This window comes from Metarhizium brunneum, chromosome 5 (assembly GCF_013426205.1).
Source record: "Metarhizium brunneum chromosome 5, complete sequence".
In the NCBI taxonomy this organism is placed as follows: domain Eukaryota; kingdom Fungi; phylum Ascomycota; class Sordariomycetes; order Hypocreales; family Clavicipitaceae; genus Metarhizium; species Metarhizium brunneum.
Window position 1 is genome coordinate 1,140,360 of NC_089426.1, and position 17,463 is coordinate 1,157,822.

Genomic DNA, 17,463 nt, shown 5'->3' on the forward strand with positions numbered 1-17,463 from the left:
TTTTGTTTATCCCAAACCATCGTTCAATATTCAAACGTGTCCAAGCGCAGGCTTCTACGTCCATCTACCAGAAGCTTACGTAGATCAATTCAATATTGTATCAAAGGCCAAGCGGCCTGGCCACATGGACCTACAACTGAAGCAACTAATTGCCCGTGCATTCGTATCCCTTGGGGTCTGGTGCGTCGTACGTTGACCCTCTCTTTATCCACAGGGCGGGATTATGTAACTCGCCGCATCGCTTAACTAATAATGACATCGGCCCCCCACAAGATCCAGATATCCTCAGCACGTAAATAGAGTAAGCCGACGGGCAGCGTCCGGAACCATATGTACGTCAGAGTATGAAATGAATCCCGTCATGATAAGAATATCAACAGTGTAATCTCTATTATTTTCAAGTGTATATCTATAAATTACAGTGTCCGGCTACTTGTCTCGAACGAGTAGTAGTCTTCAGCATATTAATAGCATGAAGATGCATTGCCCCCTATTCACCTGATCTGCGAGATTTATTTCAATGTTGCATTGAGAATATCTGGTGACTGGTTTCTTAATGAAAAGGGAAATTCTTAGCCTACTTTTACTTCTATCAATCCCGGGCCATAATTTAGATGCAAGGGGCACTATAACGCTTGTGGTGCTTGTCCGTAATAGACTCCGTTGCTAACTTGCTTTTGTCTTCACATAATTACCTCCTACTTAAAACAATCAATGCTCTTAATACTGTTAAACGTGATTGTTTCATTATTAGACGCCTCGGAATTGGCCCCCATATCATGATAACAGCATTTACCGCACGTTAAGTGTTCGGTCCAGAGGGTTTTCAAAAATCCTACAGGGTAGATGACCTATTGTCGGAGACATGGATGCAAACTCCTGCGGGTGTTTACACAGTCCATGTCTCTAAAAACGCCGTATCAAACACCAGCAATGACATGTTTCATAGGATGGCTGTAGTTGAGGAATAAATGCGACCAACGACGTCAACTGCGGGGAAACCAACATTTGAACATTTACCCGGAATCCATGCCTCGCAAACACTCCATCACGAGGTCCACCGACGGGTTACACCAAATCGTCCTCAAGGTCGTGGGAAGTAGTCGACTTTCTACCCCACGCCGATATTACCGCATCGAGCAACCCCGCCATCTTGAAGACCCCAATCTCCACTCCATTTTCCCATCGTCCGGACTCCTCTTCGATATTATCACAGCCAAGTACATCGCTTGATACCCCCCCAAGACGGGCCATGGGGTCGACTGGCCCCTTCACATCAGAGCACTCACTTGGCTATATCAATCACTAATCCCCGTTTTGACGCGTCAATTGCTATTCCACTCAGTCTTCCTCGACCTATATTCTCCACCACCATGGGAAGCACCAAATTCACTTCGCTGCGCAACATCCGCAAAGTCTTAATCGCCAACAGGGGCGAGATTGCCGTCCGATGCATCAAGGCCTGTAGAGAAGTACAAGTCCACAGCGTCGCTATATTCACACATGCCGACGCGACCTCGCTACATGTCACACTAGCAGACGAGGCAGTGCTGCTACCAGGAGACGACGGCACTGCCTACACAGACGGGTAAGCTCTCCGATTTCCGCTCGTCACGACAGCTTTGTTAACGCCGACTAGTGAGGCCATTCTGGACATTTGTAAAAAAACGGGCGCCGATGCCGTTTTCCCCGGGTACGGCTTCTTGAGCGAAAATGCCGAATTCGCCGGTGCCGTTTCTTCAGCCGGCATCATCTTCGTCGGGCCCTCCTCAGCGTCCATCAAGGCCATGGGCCTCAAGCACGAAGCCAGAGCCATTGCTGAGGCTGCCAACGTCCCCGTTGTCCCGGGCACCCAGCTCCTGTCGTCTGCGGCAGAGGTTGTCGAGGCCGCGAGGGACCTGGGATTCCCGGTGATGCTCAAGGCAACCGGTGGAGGCGGCGGCATGGGACTGCAAGCTTGCGATACCGAGCTCGAGGTTGAGAAGGCCTTTGCCACGGTTCAGAGCCGCGCGAGCACCCTCTTCAAAAACAGCGGCGTCTTCCTGGAAAAGTACTACCCGCGGTCGCGCCACATCGAGGTCCAGGTAGCGGGCAACGGCAAGATCGTCATCGCATTCGGAGAGCGCGAATGCTCGCTGCAGCGGCGGCATCAAAAGGTGATCGAGGAGTGCCCTAGTCCCTTTGTCGAGCGGCACTCCGGCCTCCGCGAGAGGATGCTGCAGGCGGCCATCAACTATGCCGCGCGGCTCAAGTACAAAAGCGTAGGCACGGTCGAGTTTCTCGTCGATGACGAGACCGCCGACTTCTTCTTCCTCGAGATGAATACGAGGCTGCAGGTTGAGCACGGCATCACCGAGTTGTGCTATGGAGTCGATCTTGTCCATTTGATGCTGCTGCAGGCCGACTACGAGCGGGGAGGCCATGTGGGAATACCCTCGGACATTCTCAGGGGCCTTCAGAGACACTCGCCGCGGGGATCGGCGATTGAGGCCCGACTCTATGCCGAGGTGCCGCTGCGCGACTTTGCTCCGAGCCCTGGCATTTTGCAGCTCGTCCACTGGCCTGAGGGTGATGGCGTGCGAGTCGACACCTGGGTGAGAAGCGGCCAGCGCATCACGCCTCTTTACGACCCGTTGATTGGAAAGATAATGGTTCACAGCCCTGACGGCCGAGGCGCTGCTCAGTCGAGAATGCTCGCGGCACTCCGTGATACCACTCTCCAGGGAACCCAATCCAACTTGGAATATCTGATCAGTATTGTCGCCTCCAGCATCTTTATCAACGGGCGTACATTGACAAATTCTCTATCAATGTTCAAATTTAAAAGCTGCTCCCTCCAGGTCTTGGATCCTGGCGTCATGACAACCATTCAAGACTACCCGGGTCGCACCGCCGTGGGACACGGAGTGCCCCCGGGCGGTCCTATGGACGACCTGAGTGCTCGTGTAGCAAACAGCCTTGTTGGAAACGATTGGGGGGTTGAGCTTTTCGAAATCACTCTAGCCGGACCAGAGTTGCTATTTCATGAGGCGGCTGTCGTTGCGATTTGTGGCGCCGAGCTGCCGGTGACTGTCGACGATACGCCTCAGCCCATGTGGTCCAGGGTCATTGTCAACAAGGACCAGATACTAAAGCTGGGCAAGGTTTCTGGAAGCGGCACTAGAACCTATCTTGCTGTCAAAGGCGGGTTCCCCCAGATACCCAAGTTTCTTGGCTCCAAATCCACTGCCCCTGAGCTGGGCTTTGGCGGTCTCCAGGGACGGAAACTACAGGCCCATGATATTCTCGCTCTCGCCGAAGAGTCTGGGATTTGGGCCGCTGCGGCTACCCCGTTGTCATTGCCGGCAAAGGCAGTACCAGATTTTAGTATTACGAGTGTGAGTTGCCTCGACGGGCCATTTGGTTCCGACGATATCCTTACCCCTGAAGGGCGCAAGACCTTATACGAGGCCCAGTGGGCAGTCAGCCACAACAGCGGCCGAAGTGGTGTGCGTTTGGAAGGGCCACGGTTGAAATGGGCCCGGACCTCGGGCGGCGGCGGCGGATCTCATCCGTCCAACGTCTTCGATTACGGGTATCCCAACGGTGGAGTCAACTTCACGGGGGAATCGCCCATCATCTTTGCGCATGACCGGCCGGATCTGGGTGGATTTGCCTGCCCAACGACAGTGTGTTCCGCAGAGATGTGGAAAGTCGGCCAACTCAAGGCCGGCAACACTATACAGCTTCGGTCCGTGTCGTATGACACCGCTCTGGAGATTACGCGGAAGAAGGAAGAGTACCTCGGAGCAATCATCCTGTACGCAAAAGGTTCTGCCTGTCAGATACCCCCACTGGACGTTGCGTTGAGCGATGAACCTCCGTGTTCTATTCTCCATCAAACACCACCTTTGGGGAGCCATCCTCGGGTTACATATCGCCAGGGCGGTGACACCAGCATCATTGTCGAATATGGCGATCAACTACCGGACCTTCGGAACACAGCGTGCGTCCAACTACTTGCAAATGGACTGTTGGCCGCAAACCTGGACGGCGTCCGGGGCGATCCCAACTTCGCCACTCTGACCGTACGGTTCGACCCGCTCCTCACGGAGCGATCTAAACTTCTTGCACACCTCATCCATCTCGACGGCCAGATTGGAGAGACCACAGGAATCAAGGTAGCGGCTCGACAAGTAAGACTCCCCGTCTGCCTCGACCACACATCGCTCCGAGAGTCTGCGCAGCGATATATGGAGAATATCAGACCCTCGGCGGCTTACATGCCAGACAATGTAGAATACCTCCGCAAGAATAATGCTCTCAACACGAGACGCGATGTGTTTGACGCCATCCTCAAGGCTCCGTGGCTCACCGTGGCCGTGGGCTTCTACGTGGGAACACCAGTCATGTTCCCTCTCGATCCGTGGCGTGTGCTGACGGGCCAAAAATATAACCCAAGCCGCGTGTATACACCCGGAGGCTCTGTTGGCCTCGGCGGCTCACTGGTAGCAATCTATCCCGTCGCTGCCCCGGGAGGGTACCAGCTAATGGGCCGAACCTTGGGCGGCTGGGACTCCGGGGGGAACCGCCCTGGCTTTTCGCCGGAGAAGCCCTGGCTCTTCAACCATTTTGATCTGGTTACGTTTTACGAGGTGTCGGAAGAAGAGTACAACAAGATGGAGCAGGCGTTTGAGACTGGCCGCTATATTTTTGACATCACAGAGACGACAATAGACATGGATACATATATTGCGAGGTTTGACGAGGCGGCCAAGGACCCCGAGTATCAGGCTTGGAGAAGACGCCAAGTTGCGGCGTCGCAAGAGATGGGAGAGTTGGAACAGAAGCTGTTTGAGGAATGGACCCAGGCCAAAAGCTCGGGGGAAGGGGGGTCGTCATTTGAGGATGACGGCGTCGATTCTGGCAAGGTTGTCCTCATTGAGTCTCCTGTGGATGCCAATGTCTGGAAAGTACTGGTCAAGCAGGGTGATGTCCTAGAAAAGGGGCAGACGGTGGCAGTGCTCGAGGCAATGAAGATGGAGATTAATGTGGTGGTGAGCGACGACCAGGCAGGGGCTGTAGTATCTACGATAAGTCAGCCGCCGGGAAGCGTTGTCCGGCCGGGGGCAGTAGTGGTGAGAGCTGTAAGACCAGAATGAAGAAGGAACGTTGAACCTATTGATGTTGGGAGTGGAGAGTGTGTTTATTTTTAATAATGATGTAACTAGTTCAAGAGCGGCGGCCATTTTATCCAGTCATTTGTCTTGGAATAAACTCATATGCATGTCTAGGTTGCAGATAACCCTAACCTGATATCCTTGACTCATTTAGACAACCCCGCGCCTCTTCCCCACCCGCTTCCTCATCCGAGGTCAGACCCACCCCCACCACCACCCCACACGAAGCCACATGGCTGGAGCCGTTCATCTCAACGTCAGCTATCTCTCGCCATGCTCTTGCACGGATTGTCACCCTTGGCCAATAACGAATACTCAAAGATTGAAGCAATCCCAACAGAAAGGTTCGTAGCCAAGTTGTTTGATAGAGCTAAGAGAGGTTCCGCCCGTGGGCAAGGCGAATAGAGGCTATCTTGCCACACCCCGCCCTCGGACGGCATACCCCCCTCTCAATCTGTTGGCCTCATCCGGCTGCTGCTGCGCATGCATAGCCACCAGATGCCTGCCTGCCATCACGTCTGACAAGTACAGTACATATCACTCTCATCATGACCATTTAACGCCCTAAGCACTCACCACCAGTTCGGCTTCTCTCATGCAAGATGAACGGTCGGCCCCGTCTTCCAGTCGCACCTTGCAAGTTCTGTCATAGAGAGTTCAAGCGGCAAGAACACTTAGTCCGGCATCTGCGTACCCGTAAGCATCTATTTGGTGTTGTTTTTCGATGTATTTTGATGCTGACTTGTATTCAGACACTCGAGAACGTCCGTTTGCGTGTTCTTGTGGGCGAATGTTTTCAAGACGGTAGGTCATGGCGCCACAGCAAATTCAACGCCTGTCGATAACGGTAACGCTTACTTTTTAATGTTCGTCTCTAGAGACTTGCTCAATCGTCATCGTCGGCTCTCACAATGCTCGGAATCAACTCCAAACAAACATCAAAATACACGGTCGTTGGTCTCGAATATAGTTCAGGGGCATGCATCATCTCTCCGCTATCCGTCTGAGCATGGAGCATCATTTCTGTCCGAAGGCACCAGCTCCGAGGGGGCAATACAAGCTAACACAAGACCGACCGCGAGCGCGAGCAATTTGATCCCTACCGAGTATTCTCAGGAGCAGCTTATGGGCAAGTTCTCAATACATGATGGCACCATGAACCAGGAGCAAGACTTTTGCGATGATTCTGAAAACACAGGCCTACCTGCTCATGTTCATCACGATACTGGCACGGCCATCGACACCAGCCCTGATTTTATGCAAACACAGCCTTTTGACATCGAGTTTCTTTCAAACGAAACAGGCATGCTCAATGACTATCTTCTGGACATTTTCCCGCATATAGACTATCAGGAAGTAGCGTTCAAAGACGACTCTCGTCATGATGGCGGCACTGAAGCACCGGCCGAAGCACCAAACTCTAATACACATGTTTCTCCAGATGTAATTCAAGCCGGCGGGCCACCGAGACAGTCTGACAATGTAGCCGACCAATCACGTGTTGTTGACCACAATCCAAGCTCAACAAGACACATGGATGAGGAGCACAGCAGGGTCAACAAAACACTCGACGCCATTGATGACATTGTACCAACGAATCCATGGTCCATTTCCACCGCAGCTTACGACAGGTTGGCTGCTGAGGTCATGAAGCACAAACACGTCTTGCCAAGTCCCTACACTCTGCCCAGCCGCCATAGGCTGTCCAGGTTTGTCGCAAGCTGGATCCGTGGCTTCCACCCTCACCTACCCTTTCTTCATCTCCCAACAACCAGTCTGGATTCCATGACGCCCATGTTGTTGTTAACCCTTGCAGCTACCGGCTCATTCTACGGCTTTGAACACACTCACGGATACGCCATGTATTTTGTTGCCAAGTCCATCATCACAGAGGAGCTCGAGAAACGTCGCCAAACAGCTAATCTATACCTGCTCCGCAGCTTTCCTCGATATGCCCGACTTCCCACCTCTCCACAGTCTGCCACGACATTCCAACCAACGCCACCGGCCACCATTGACATGGAACTGCTCCAATGTTTGCTAGTGCTTGTCCTCACCATGTCTTGGCTTGATGGACCTCTTGCTCAAAATGCACTCGCAATGAGCAGCCAGCTTGCCTCACTCACTCGTGAAAGCCTAGCCTGTCTGCACTTGACTGGCAACAACGACAACTGGGTGGACTGGGCCCGCGACGAGGAACGGCGTCGCACCATTTTTTCCGCCTATTTTGTTCTAAACATTCAGACTATTTGCTTCAATGTGCCGCCCCAAATCGCCGTTTCGGAGATGAACCTGCCACTCCCATGCTCGGAAGCGGAATTCAAGGCCTCGAATTCCAAGGCCTGGTGTCGGCTACAGAAAAAGAATCCTCGCCGGCCAGTATTCGCACACTGCCTCGAGCAGCTTCTCTCCGGGAGACCCCTGGATAAGCAGGGGCCAGTGACGGAATTCGGCAACTACATGCTTCTGCAAGGCCTATTGGTGCAAATCTACTTTGAACGCCAGGCCGCATCGACTCTAGTAAATCCGACATCAAGCCTGCCGACAAGCACCATCTCGCTATATGATTCGGCCATTGATGCGTGGGAGTCCTGTTGGGATCCGGCCATCGAATCTGCGCTGGACCCATCGGCTTCATCTCATGGACCGCTCGCCTTCAATTCCACCGCCATGCTTCGCCTGGCGCATATCCATCTCGCCGTCGGCCTGCAATGCCAGTGCGCGCTTCGCTCGCGCAACCCCAGGGTCATCGCGCAGGCGTTTGAAGCACATAATCCCATTCCGCTGCGTTCCCCGCACCTGGACCAGGCAGCTTCGCATGCCATCTACGCGTTGAGGATACCAATACGAGTCGGCATCGCTTTCGTAGCTCGTGGCCGAACGGGGCACTGGAGCGTTCAGCACGCCATTAGCAATTTTGCTTGTGCTCTCTTCTTGGCCCATTGGCTGGAAAATATCTTCGGCCTGGTTTCTTCGAACCCCGACGGGCTGGAGGGTCTCCGGTCTGAGGAGAAGCGTCTGCTCTTTACCATTGAGCGGCTCATTGAAGAAACAGACTTGGAGGACTCTCTGGGCCCAAAGGACCTCTATCCTAGTCGCATACGACGCCTGGCGGTAGCTGTAGTGAGACTCTGGGCCGAGACATGTACGGGCATTCAAGTTTTTGAGATTGTACATGTTATTGGGGAAACGCTTACACTTGTGGCAGAGATGATTGAGAGCCGTCTATGACAACACGGGCGTCCCATGTGGCAACCCGTTATTAAGCCTCAATGATTACAGCTACGCTTCAGCACCTGTGTTCTCTTGAAGTATTCATCGGAAAGCAGTACTGCGCGTGACCAGCTAAGAGGATCAACAAGTTCAAATCAAGCGGCTTGCGTATCAAGGTCTCTGAGAGACCGTTGTCGCCGAGGTGCTCCACGGGTAGCAGCTTGGTAGCTCAGCACTCGAGAAACAAACAAATTTGCAAAGGGCCCGACTGGACTTGGGCTGTGTACAAAATAGAATATCCTACGCTAGCATTTCAACGGCCCTACTAGGGACTGAGTCGACATCTGCAGGGACAAATGTTGTTATCGAGTCCACCCCTTATCCATGAATATTTCCATCATGGTCTTTTAATTGATGCCGATACATGTCACTGCGATGGTTGGAAGTGTTGGATGAATAGGCCGGGACATGCACCAACCATGCCATCAGCTTGGTGGGTGGCAGGCCCATGGAATTCCATTGCTCCTGCAGGGTAGGAAACAGAGTTGAGCAGCACTGCTCAACGTCTCGAGACTTTCTTCCATGTTCCCGCATCATAGCCAAAAGCTTGGCAACAGAGTCTGCACGCTCTGGTCGTTTGTATTCGATCAAGGGTTTGGTCTTGTGCGCTGGGATTCGAGGGTTCGAAAATCGATCCAAGCTGGATGCTCTGTAGAAAATACAGGAGCCCAGATTTGCATACTCGGAGGGATAAACACTTGCGCAAAGGAAAAAGACACGTCGGGCTTCTTGCTAACATATCCCGCTACGTTGAGCGGCATCAATGCGATTAGATATTTGAGACTGGGCGCATAGACTGTCTGTGTCCAATTGGCACCGGATTGTTGACATTGTGAATGGAGAGAATGAGGGCTTTAGTCATGAGAGAAAGATCTCAGAGTGAAAGTGCTGGCCGGCATTTGTCCACAAGTGAGTGGGTCTACCTCGCAGCCTCAAGATCCATCGCTTCGACGCACACACAAATGCACCGACCCGCCAGGAAAATCTTTTAGTCCGAGTATCTAGGGCTAGGGCATTCGCAAAATGGTCGTATTGTGGGGCACTCCAACAGATCCGACATTTGCGTGCATCTTTTTCGTTCCCCATCCAGCACACTACGCCAATCGATCGTGACCTCGACTTCACGCCCAGCAAAGTCATCGGTAATTTGCGACCAGCAAACAATACGTCTACTAAACCGCCATCATGTCGCACGAGTCTGTTTGGTACAGCCGCCCCCGCGAGTTCGGCAAGGGCTCCCGCCAATGGTGCGTCTCTTGAACATTCCGGCCGTCGCGATATTTCAAATATACTCACAAAGATGGTGTTTAGCCGAGTCTGCGCCCACCAGGCCGGCTTGATCCGCAAGTACGGATTGAACCTCTGCCGTCAGTGCTTCCGTGAGCGTGCTGCTCAGATCGGATTCCAGAAGGTAATTTTTGCACCGAAACGAAGCTCGAACTATCGAAAGGACTCGCCAAGATTGACTTGTGGGAACTAGTTCCGATAAATGTTTTGTGTTCCGAGCATTTCCATTTTCCGTTGACGACTTGCAACATGCATCTTGGGCTGGCCGAATGTGACGAATAGATCAGGTTTCGAGGGGATTTGCACGATGGTTTTCCGGCGCTATTCGCGAAAAATTGCGGCGTAGCGGTAAATTGGGTCCAGCTAGCACAAAGGGAAAAAAAATAACATTTGGAATCATTGTGGACAACCACCCCCGACTACTTGCTCCGACGAGATATATACTTGCTTCGTACCGCTCAGCAGTGCTTTCGCCTTGATGCTTCACTGTGGAATCTTCTCACGATGTGTCGCTTACCAGTTATGGTACCTTCATATCACTCGACTTTGGTTGATGATTGTGGGCTGCTATTCATACATGGAATCAGCAGTCGGGATCATGGTCTGGCGTTGTATTGCACGGTTGATGCTGCGTTTATCGGTCAACAGTGGTCATTGCACCCCAAAGCCATCGTCCCTTACTCTACGATGAGAGAAACACGCTCCCAACAACTCGCCCAATAATGAGTTGACACCCATGTGCCCAATGTCGAGCTATGAATATTTTAAATGTGACTGAAACTGCTCAAGTCCAGCAGTCAAATCAGCGAGCGTCTCACATAATCGGCAAATTTCGTGGGCGACAGCCAGGATAACCGAGCGCTTCTTGATCCTGGTTTACTTTATGATGCTCCATAAATAGGATTATCCGTATGCTGCACATGTGGCATTACAAAACTCGTCCCATGGCGTTCGAAGTAGACGTTGTAGATGCAGATCATAGCTGCAATACAAAAAGGAATACATAGAAGAAACAGTAGAGTTTGGTCTAATCAAGCTACTAGTAAGCTGAGGGGAGTAGTATATCTTGGCAGAGTGCGCAATGTGTTTTTAGTTTCCTGGGTATCTAAGCCAGAATGACATTGGTGGGTACGGTCGATGGTGGGTAGTGTAGATATTCAAACAACAGCGAGAGAGGTGAAATCCCCTCCTTGCAGAAACCCTTCTTTGGTCTGCTATATATAAGTGATTTTGATTCATTCATAGGATCTCTTTGATTATTTATTACCTAGACTGCGGGATATATCATTAACACATGACAAGTGCCACAAACACGATCCAAAAATTCTACTGTTCCATTTAGGGTAGGCCTTCAAATGTTCCCATCAATCGAATCCCTTGCACCTCATGATCGAGCATTGCCGAGTGCATGTATTTTATATTATCCCGTCTACTAAATTCCCTCTTAATAAAGACGACTGTTCCCAGTTGTTCATACCCATCATCTCAAACTGCCAATGGCCAGGGACCAAGCTCCTTCAACTACCCGATGACGTGGATCGGGGTTAGGGTTAGGACACACCCGTATCATCCTGTCAAATTCACATGGTCAAAGACCTTGTACAATTGTCTTGTCGTATTGAACTCAAGCACACTAAAGCACGGATTTGGCGTGAAGCTTTCTCAAGTGTCCAAAAGCGCATGCGTAAGTTCGTCATACCACAGCGTGTCATTCAGAAAAGTCACGTCAAATCGTCGAGGAACAGGGTGCGGAGCTGTGCGATGGCTTCTTACTGCCCGACTCGAGTCGACGGAAACGACGAGGTCTCACCTCTCCGCCGTAGTTTCAATTGCTAGAAACTAGAAAGCCAGAAAGGCAGTCCTAGACGATGCCAATATCTGAAAATGAATTAAATAACTTTTGTCGCTCACGCTGTTCATACCATGGACCATGCCGAACTGTACACGGCCCCCGTCGCTTGCTCTCGCCGTGATAAATCTCAATATATACCTTCGAAAAAAAGTCCCCGCTAACATCTCTATCTTTCACGTCGCGATTTGCCATCACCACATCTTTTGCCAGTCTTTGCACAGGCCGAAAACCTCGCGGCAGAATTTCCCATATTCCACCACCACATTGGTGTGATGCCACGAACCCAAGGCCGCGTGGGCAAGTCTTGCGTCCGGGTGGTCCCACGACTTTTCGCCCATCCTGCTATACCTCTCTCTTGTCGGGCTGCGCAATGTCCTCGTCAGCAAATGAAGTGGGAAAACCGATGCGTTGGTAATGTGTAGCATGCAGGGGAGATGTGTACCTGAATCCGGTCATGGGGAGAATCAAGACATCGCCAGCGAGCTTCGTCCTCCCATTGTCCTTGAGACCCGTCAGGGCGTCCCACCTCAGACCTTCCCGCTCTTCCAGCCATTTGCGCGTCACCTCCGTGACGGCCGCGGGCCCGGTGCGCGTGAGCGGATCGTAGTGCAGCTGGGAGAGGCCGCCGGTAGACGTGTGCAGCGCCGCCAGCTTGGCCTCGCTGGCCTTGTCGGCGAGGCGGTCGAGGAACCGTTGCAGAATGGGGTGGCGAGGGGCGGACGCCAGTGCCCAGTTCGTGAGCTGGATGGCGTACGTGTATCCCATGCGCCAGTGGGCGTCGGTTTTCGGGTCCGAGTCGCATTCAATTCCCCATATGGCGTTGACGGGTTGCGCAGACTGCGCGGGTGTCTGCAGGAGCCGGCGCCGCGCGGCGCTGTCAAGGCCATGCGTTTTGCCCGTCAATTCGTCGGTCCATTCTGCAATGTCGGATTGCTGAATCCAACGGGCGGGATGTTGGAGGGGTTTCGTGTCAATGTCCCCGTACTGGAGTTGTCAGCCCGGGTTTTTGACCAGGATTCTGCGCGCATGTTGCTCGGCACTTACGATGCCTCCAAACCATTTGCACACCATGATTCTGAAAATATCCACCTTTTCCACTGGCGAGAACACGTTGGTGAAGTCGTCTGCCAAGGGTGACTCGAGTTCCTTGACCAGGGACAAGACGCCTTGGTCATCCCAAAGAAAATACGCCATGGGGCTACTGCCCTCCTCGGGCAATGTAGAGTGTGTAAGCCAAGTTTCAACAAAAGAGACGATTCTTGCGTCTGTGCCGTTTAGCCGCGCTGTATTCCATTTTTGATGAACGATTAACGGGATATTTGAAAAGGGGATATGACGCTCGGTATGCGATTGAGTTGCTTGGGAAGCTATGCGTGCAGCCTCGATGATGGTTCGCGGTGGGGTTTGGTCGCTCTTCATCCATTCCGGGGGAATGTACCATGCTGTGAGTGAGTGTTAGCGCCCTGTATTTGCCCTTGAATTTGAGGTGCGAAGTAGTCGGTAGTAGTAGATTGACGCTCACCTCCTCCTTTTCCCCGGAAAGAATGTATATGCTTGTAAACAAGGGGAAAGCCTCTTCGCAAGGCTTCCTCATCCAACGACTGTCGAGGCGGTCGCCTGTGGGCCAGCAGAACCCACGCTGTCAGGCAGAATGCAAGAGCTGAGATGATTGCAAGCTTATATTGGAACCGCCGTGCCAGTCGAGGAGCAATCATGTTCGAGGTCGAGCAGACGTACAAATCAACGTGAGCAGGCCGACAGCAGCCAGTTTCATCCTTGGAGAAGAGAACAGCATTGAAACCACTTGGTGCTGGGCAGCTGGCGAGTGGCTGTTGTCTTCTTCCATGTCCCAACATTGAACTCATTGACGTCTATACCCCATGCTGAGCCGAATTACGCACGCAGCATGGGTGCCCCTGACGATGATGTGATTGGACGAGAACATCGGGGTGGAAACGCCACAGGGGAAACAAGGCGTGTGAATGCCTTTGTGGAGTGGAGAGGACAGGAACTCTGAACGGCGATTGGCAATTGCCCAATCAGGTCAATGGTTCGAATCTGGATCAAGATGCCGTTGTCGTCATGGTTGTACGCGTCATGAAAATTTGAATATATTTTTGCCCCTTGGCTAAATAGGAGCATGCTCATGGTTCACCAAGCTACGTGCTGGGGAAGTGACCGACACCCCTTCGACTGAGACAAATTTATTCGTCTCCCGATGTAGTACGACGCATCGGGGGCCCAACCAACAGACCTGTAGCCCTTGTGCTTTTTGCTTCTCTTTTTGCCCGTTTGACAAGACCTGTGTGACGCGGGAACTGCCCATCCGTCAGGCAGTGCTCCGTGGGGCTTGCATGCCAGCATACCCAACTGGAAATGTCGGGCTGGGTCAATCTTGAACCTTATCTCCGGTATCCCGAATCCTGTATAACATTGATTCTTTCTGTCTTGTCTCCCTTTACCATATAGCTGTATCTACCAGAACTAGCTACGCAAGTTGGCTAATTCCTCGAATACAATGCAATAATCGCTGCGTAGTCCTCTGCCATCCGTTTTCCAAACTTTCATCGTCATTTCCCTTGTATCAAGGTCGGCTCGCCCTGAATGAACCGCTATCTCGTATAATAGTCTCTTAATATCCCGATGTACATGTATATACCGGCTCTGGACAAGATTCTGTCAACAATGGCGAGCGGGCCATCAAGCAAGCTAAACGTACGCAAAAACTAACGCGCCAATGACCAAAGGCATCAATTGATAAATGTCTCTGTGAGAGGATTCCATGTTGCGAAAGGACTGTGGTAATGGTTGTGATTTCATGGGAGTTGTGCGGAGCCGAGTCAAGTCTTATTAGAGTTTTTTGTGCTCTTACACTCAGCGTGGAACATGCGGAGGAGGCGACAACAAACTAGCAAAGGAAAAAAAAGGAATACTGATGAAAAAAAAGTCCTGTGTTGGGCGCAATCTGCCCTGCCCAGTCTTTTAATATGCTGTGCAACGCAAAGATTGGTTGGGGCTTTTCCCAATCTTATTGATGACGTTGGTCGAGAATGCCGGCTTGTAATAATAAAGGTCCGTGACAAGCTCCCCGAAATTTGACAGATCCCATGGGCTGCATGCTCTGGTCCAATTGTCCGTCTCAGCCAACGCGGGTAACTTAGGTTGGTTGGCTGGTCTGTTTTAGTCCATGTACAACCAACATTACATGACCCGATTCAGAATCATGTACTACTGTGATGTCATGCCCGAATCGGCGTCCAATTTGTGACCTCTATTTTTGGTCGGCTCAGGGATGCTGTCGACTCACCATGCTGCAGGCTATGTCTGTATCTCCAAATTCACTCTTGGTGCAGCGTAGATCGTAATAATTTCCTAGGTGCCAAAAAGCACCATGGGAATGCTATGGCAGTAGTCCCGGGCTTTGAACCACTATCATCATCATCAACGCTATCGCCAGTATCAGAACCCCATGGCCCTTCCCTTCTCTTACGCGTACAAACAATTTGAAGCAATGGACTAATCCAGCCATATCCCAACCAGCGAGAATCCCTAGAAAAATGGTGGAGAGCCTGTTCATCTGTCTTCCTCTAACTTGATCAGGTCTCAATGGCCGTTGGTCCGATTTAAAACAAACAAGTCATTCCGCGTAATGGTTGTCTTGTCCCGACAGACTTAACAATTAACCTCTTGTCCTTCTCTCTTCAGGATTCGCCTCGCTTCAGTCCGCCCTTCACCTGGATGTGTCTATCTTAGTCCTTGCCTAAAGTTGTAGGTGCATCAAGTACGTGGTTTTTCTGCAATGGCTCTACATCTAAAAAAAGACACAGGACTGCAAGTGATAGGTATGTTGGCTCTGATGAACCAGCCAGGATGGGCTGGGGTCTACTGCGAGTTATGGCTATTCCTGGGATCACCGGCAATGTCTACATGTACGCCTGTTGGGCAAATCAACCACCGACTTGCACATGGAACGGCAGTCTGGTCCCCGATAAACAAAAGGACAGCGACGAAAAAAATGCAGTTTTCTGTCCCGTACGAGCAGCAAAGAACGGTGGACTTGCTGGTTTGCCCACTGAGACTAAGCCAATTCACCAACTTGTCCTCCTCGAACCATCGGCATGACGTTTGAATAATGGTTATACACAATAAAGCCAGAGAAAGAGACATTGCGCATAGAGAAGAACTGAACCACCGACAGCCTCACTTTCCTGCCCGATGCCGTGGTGGCCGTACCTGTTTTCCTTCGCGGTTGGCTCTACTCCTCGTTTGACGGGAGCCATGGCGGTGATGGACCTCGTTGGTGCATCTTGGCCTGGTCTTGCTGCATGGCGTTTCTATTTCGGGAGATTATGATGAAAAGTACTAAATTTGCTGGAGCCGTTGACAATTAAGTTGCAAGATGAGTTCATGATGACGAAAAGAAAAGTATAAGTATGCTCGTATATCCCAGTCCAACCTACGAATTCAAACACAAACCCACAACCTATTAAACAATCGTCAGCCAAACATCTTCTTCAAACCTCTGCTCCTCTTTTTATTCACTCAATTCACACTTACGACAAAGTCATTCTCTCCAACCAATATGAAGTTCCTCAAAGCAGTGGGTGTTGCCATCATTTACGCTCAGGGAGCGCTCTCCATGCCAGCGAGTGCCGAAGAGGACTGCGGATCGCTTGGAGTCATGGAGGTTGACGAGGCCAAGCTCCCAGAGGGCGTGGACGCCTCCCAGGTCCGCAAGTGCCTCGGCCACCCGGAAGGACACGGAACCGACGATAGTGGGAAAGCTCTATTCGCGCGCGAGTGCGAGTTTAGATGGGCTTTGGGATGTAGCCGTGGTGGCTACTGCTGGAAAACCTGTGACACGGACAACAACGGAAAATGGTGCTGGGCTGCTGAAGCCTCAGGCCTCGGCCCGTGGATTCGGTGCTCTTCTTACAAAGACTGCGAGAGGAGTATGGCTTGTGGCGAAGGGGGGGGTTGCAAAGAGTGTGGATGTGGCTGCTAGACGTCTCTGCAGTTGCGAGCATTGCTATCTGAATCTGGGATGCACAATTGGTGTCAGTTACAGATCATATCCATCACGAAAGGTTTTGTCGCCGTTTTTAGAGCCAGCATGGGCTTTGCTCGTCTTTGGAGGAGATCTCGGCCTGGTTGCTTTGATGGAAAGGGCTTGGCGGTCTACAAAGTCCTTGAGCAAATAGTGAAATAACAGTTGGTATCTATCTGACCCAAAAAGAACCTATCGTTACTACTGCCACACGGTCCAGCCACTAACGTCGGTCATATCGTAGCACTTGACACTTGTATTGACAAAACTGGACGTGAGGCTCCACCACGTTGCAGCCTTTTTAAGGAATTGAACGTTCTACAAGGGAGTATATCCATTAGGAGCTGTATGCACGGGAGATATGCATAATGATAAGCTTGATTTGGCTACAAGCCTCATAACCCACACCCCTTAATGTGTTCCACACACAAAAGCAATGGCAATGTCTGGTGCCATCATCAAAACAAGCGTCCGGTAATACGGAATTTTCGGCCCTAAATTTACGGAAATACCGTCCGCCCATGTTGCAAATTGCCTACGAGGGCGGGACCCGGCTGATATGGTGCAAGTTGACTCTCTACAATCTTCATCACTTTAATCCATCGCACGAACGCCAAAGTAGGCTCTGAGCCAGAGTATATAGATCTATATTAGATGAAAAATTTAGAAACTTAAACGAATTGATTAAACGCGCTGCCATCTACCGATTGGTGTATCTTTTATTCCTAACAGTGCAGTCGTTGTGTGTGGGCGCACCAAAACATTACATCTTTGTGTTGTAATATTCACAATTTAATATCACGTGTAAAGTCATGTGTGGACCCGTAATAGGGGTAATACCGTGT

General features: G+C 51.3%; 4 protein-coding genes across 4 annotated transcripts; 3 read left to right on the forward strand and 1 right to left on the reverse strand.

Annotated features, from left to right (window-relative positions):
- Positions 1-1,373: 1,373 nt before the first annotated feature.
- Positions 1,374-5,141, forward strand: G6M90_00g084500 (uncharacterized protein; the record flags this gene model as incomplete). Its single annotated transcript, XM_014688179.1, has 2 exons — positions 1,374-1,588; positions 1,640-5,141. The coding sequence occupies 2 exons, from the start codon at positions 1,374-1,376 to the stop codon at positions 5,139-5,141; spliced, it is 3,717 nt and encodes a 1,238-aa protein (XP_014543665.1).
- Positions 5,142-6,314: 1,173 nt separating this feature from the next.
- Positions 6,315-8,390, forward strand: G6M90_00g084510 (uncharacterized protein; the record flags this gene model as incomplete). The annotated part of the gene is made up of 1 exon (XM_014688180.1): positions 6,315-8,390. The coding sequence occupies one exon, from the start codon at positions 6,315-6,317 to the stop codon at positions 8,388-8,390; it is 2,076 nt and encodes a 691-aa protein (XP_014543666.1).
- A 3,523-nt stretch (positions 8,391-11,913) lies between these two features.
- On the reverse strand, positions 11,914-13,286 carry G6M90_00g084520 (uncharacterized protein; the record flags this gene model as incomplete). Its single annotated transcript, XM_014688182.1, has 3 exons — positions 11,914-12,555; positions 12,616-13,013; positions 13,094-13,286. The coding sequence occupies 3 exons, from the start codon at positions 13,284-13,286 to the stop codon at positions 11,914-11,916; spliced, it is 1,233 nt and encodes a 410-aa protein (XP_014543668.1).
- Positions 13,287-16,153: 2,867 nt separating this feature from the next.
- On the forward strand, positions 16,154-16,608 carry G6M90_00g084530 (uncharacterized protein; the record flags this gene model as incomplete). The annotated part of the gene is made up of 2 exons (XM_014688183.2): positions 16,154-16,523; positions 16,589-16,608. The coding sequence occupies 2 exons, from the start codon at positions 16,154-16,156 to the stop codon at positions 16,606-16,608; spliced, it is 390 nt and encodes a 129-aa protein (XP_014543669.2).
- Positions 16,609-17,463: the final 855 nt, after the last annotated feature.